The 3,722-nt window shown below is 51.8% G+C and overlaps 1 protein-coding gene across 1 annotated transcript in view; it reads right to left on the bottom strand.

Moving 5' to 3' along the window:
• Positions 1-2,375: 2,375 nt before the first annotated feature.
• Positions 2,376-3,722, bottom strand: part of LOC106819623 (liprin-alpha-2-like) — a gene marked incomplete at its 5' end in the record, with an annotated part of 10,629 nt that continues 9,282 nt past the window's right edge. Inside the window, one exon of the mRNA XM_014824232.1 lies at positions 2,376-2,439. Within this exon, the coding sequence (XP_014679718.1) occupies positions 2,376-2,439 (64 nt within the window). The remainder of the gene's footprint in view (positions 2,440-3,722) is intronic.

Raw genomic sequence — 3,722 nt, 5'->3', positions numbered from 1 at the left:
GTAGAAGGAGAGATGCATGTGTGAGATGTTAGAATGTGATGCAGCAGAGAGCGCAGGCAGCGGGAAGGGGGAGGACATGTGGGGCCAATGCGGTGGGTGGGCAAGGAGAGAAGTGTAGAGAGTTGAGGGTGGGGCAGAGGGAGAGAGGGTAGAGAGTGACAGTGGGGCAGAGGAGAGAGAGGGTAGAGAGTGACAGTGGGGAGAGAGAGGAGAGGGTAGAGGGTGAGGGTGATAAAAGGATAAAAGAAAGGATATAAATAGAAGATAATATATAGTATATATAATATATAGAAGATAAATATAAGCGGATAAAAATCCCCTTCCTCTGTCTCCTCCGCATACCTCCTTGCCCAACTCTTTCTCACTTATAACCTCCTCTCTCTATTGGGCCCCTCCTCTTTCTTCTTCGCCCCATCACTCCTCCCGGCCCCACCTCAATTCTTCCTACCACACTCCCTCTTCCTTACTCCCTCCCCTGACTCTAACATTAACAGCTCATAGGCTGCCACTGATAGGAGAGCACACAAGTACCCTGCACAGCCATACATATGTACATACAACGTCCTAGGGATGGCTGGGATGGCAGAGAGAGAGAGAAACTTCTGCACCCAGCTCGCCATGAAGCCATACCATATGTAGCATACAGGCCTGTGATGCGATGACAAGAGAGATCTCTCCCGCAGCTGGCACCATGAGGGGCCACACATATGTAGCATACAGGGGCCGGATCTGGAATGCAGAGAGATCTCTCCCCAGCTCGCCATGAGCCACACATATTGTACATACCAGCCTCGGGATGCTGGGATGGCAGAGAAGATACTCTCCCCAGCTCCTCAATGGAAGCCACACATATGTAACATACAGGCCGGGATGCTGGATGCAGAGAGATCTCTGCCCCCAGCTCCCATAAAGCCACACATATGTACATACAGTCTGCGATGCTGGGGATGGGCAGAGAGAGAGAGAGAGCTCTGCTTCCGCAGCTCCGCATGAAGCACAGCGTATGTACATACATGTCTGGGAATGCTGAGGATGCAGAGAGATCTCTCGACCAGTCTTCCATGAAGGCCACACGTAGTAGCACTACAGTCTGGGATGCTGGGATGGCGAGAGAGAGAGAGAGAGACAGATATCTTTCCCAGCTCGCCATGAAGCCACACGTATGTTAACATAACAGTCTGGAGCTGGATGTCAGAGAGGGGGGGGAGAGAAGAGATGAGAAGAGAGAGGAGAGAGAGAGAGAGAGAGAGAGAGAGAGAGAGAGAGAGAGAGAGAGAGAGAGAGAGAGAGAGAGAGAAGCGAGAGAGAGAGAGAGAGAGAGAAGAGAGAGAGAGAGAGAGAAGAGAGAGAGAGAGAGAGGAGAGAAAGAGAGAAGAGAGAGAGAGAGAGAGAGAGAGAGAGAGAGAGAGAGAGAGAGAGAGAGAGAGAAGATGAGAGAGAAGAGAGAGAGAGAGAGAGAGAGAGAGAGAGAGAGAGAGAGAGAGAGAGAGAGAGAGAGAGAGAAGAGAGAGAGAGAGAGAGAGAGAAGAGAGAGAGAGAGAGAGAGAGGAGAGAGAGAGAAGAGAGAGAGAGAGAGAGAGAGAGAGAGAGAGAGAGAGAGAGTAAGATCTCTTCACACAGGCTGCGCCATGAAAGGCCACAGTATGTACATACCAGTCTGGATGCTGGGATGCAGAAGATCCTCTCACCAGCTCCATGAAGAGCCACACGTATGTACATACAGCCTGGAAATGCTGGGATGGCAGAGAGATGAGAGAGAGAGAGAGAGATCTGCTCCCNGAGATGGAGAGAACCAGAGAGACGAAGTAGAGAGAGTAGGCGAGAGAGACCGGGACGTGACAAAAATAAGAGGACGAGATGAGAGAGAGAGAGAAGAGAGAGAAGAGCACAGCAGAGAGAGAGAGAGAGAGACGAGAAGAGAGAGGAGCTAGCACGAGAGAGATGAGAGAGAGAGCACGAGAGGAAAGTCAGAGCCAGAAAGCAAGAAAGAAGAAAAAGAGAAAGAGGAGAGGAGAAGAGAGACGAGAGGAGAGAGAGGAGAGCGAGAGAGATGAGACGAGAAGATGAGAGAGAGAAGAGGAGAGAAGAGAGAAAGATGAGAGAGAGAGAAGAGAGAGAAGAGAGAGAGAGAGATCTCTTCCGTCTAGCTCCATGAAGCCACACGAGCACGTGATTACACGGCATCTAACAGGTTCTGAGGACTTCCTCCCAGCCCTTGGATGCAGAGAGACTCCCATCGTCGCGTCTCAGCCCAGCTTCCATGAAGCCGGCGTCAAGCATCGCCCTCAGCCTCGCCCCTGCGCTCGCGCCGCGTCAGCATGCCCTCAGCCTCTCCCAGCTCGCCAAAACAACAAACGTCACCGCATCCCTCACGGTCACTCAGTTGACCCACCGCCATCGCTACCACCGCCTTGGTAGTCGGTCAGCATCTCGGGCATCCTGAGCCCCTACGTACGCTATTGAGATTGAGCCAATGCAGCGATGAGCGGACCTGCAGCAGACAGATCTCTCCTCGTCCTCGCCCAGCTCCAGTCCACCGAATGGCTGAAGCCCGGCTACGAATCCGTACTGATGTACATCCGCTTCCGTAATGCCTGGCTATTCAATCGCTCCTCGGATGCAGTAGAGATGAGCAATTGATGATCAGCATTTCCTCCCCTCAGCCATGCCCATCGAAGCTATCCTACCTCTCGACCCTAATGTACATACAGTCTGGGATGCTGGGATGCAGAGAGAGAGATCTCTTCCCAGCTCCCACGTAGCCACACGTATGTACATACAGTCTGGGATGCTGGGATGGGCAGAGAGCAGACGAGATCTCTCCCCAGCTTCCCATCCGAAGCACACATATGTACCATCATACATGGCCTAGGGATGGCTGCGGACGCAGAGCAGAGAGAGAGCATCTCCTTCCGCAGCTCGCATGAAGCCACACGTACTGCTACACTACAGTCTGGCGATGTCTGGGATCGCTGGAGAAGAGAGAGAGCAGAGAGATCTCTCCCCAGCTCCATGAGCCACACGTATGTACATACAGTCTGGGATGCTGGGATGCAGAGAGAGAGATCTCCCCAGCTCCCATGAAGCCACACACATTGATGTAACATTACAGCCCTGGGATGCTCGGGACGCAGAGCAGAGAGAGAGATCTCTTCCCAGCGCTCCCGATGAACGCCACACGTATGCTACAATACCGAGTCTGGGATGCTGGGATCCCAGAGAGTAGGAATCTCTCCCAGCTCCCATTGAAGCCACAGCGCAACATACAGCCTATACGATGCTGTTTAGACGCCGTCCCTCATATTCGTGACTATTATCATATGACTGTCTAGCTACTTGATCATTATATCGATATATATCATAGGTATACTATATAATAATCATGTATCATATTATAGTATATATATATGTTTGAACTGCAAAAAATAATTAACAGCTGCACGGCAGAATCGTTGCCACTCATTGCTGGAAGGCTCTCGGTGCGGCATTGTAAAATGTATGCAGCAAAGCAGAGAGAAGTTGTGGTGGCTTCATACATCGATCTCTACTACTAATGCTGCTGCTGCTGCTGATGCTACTGATGCTGTTGCTGCTGCTGCTGCGTCTGCGTCTGCTGCTGCTGCGTCTGCTGCTGCTCCTGCTGCTACTGTTGCTGCTACTGCTGCTGCTACTACTGCTGCTGCTGCTGCTACTGTTGCTGCTACTGCTGCTGCTACTACTGC

Source organism: Priapulus caudatus, unplaced genomic scaffold, assembly GCF_000485595.1.
Source record: "Priapulus caudatus unplaced genomic scaffold, Priapulus_caudatus-5.0.1 Scaffold3861, whole genome shotgun sequence".
Taxonomy (NCBI): Eukaryota; Metazoa; Priapulida; class Priapulimorpha; order Priapulimorphida; family Priapulidae; genus Priapulus; species Priapulus caudatus.
The sequence above is the reverse complement of the archived record's forward strand: the minus strand, read 5'-3'. Positions and strand labels throughout refer to the sequence as shown.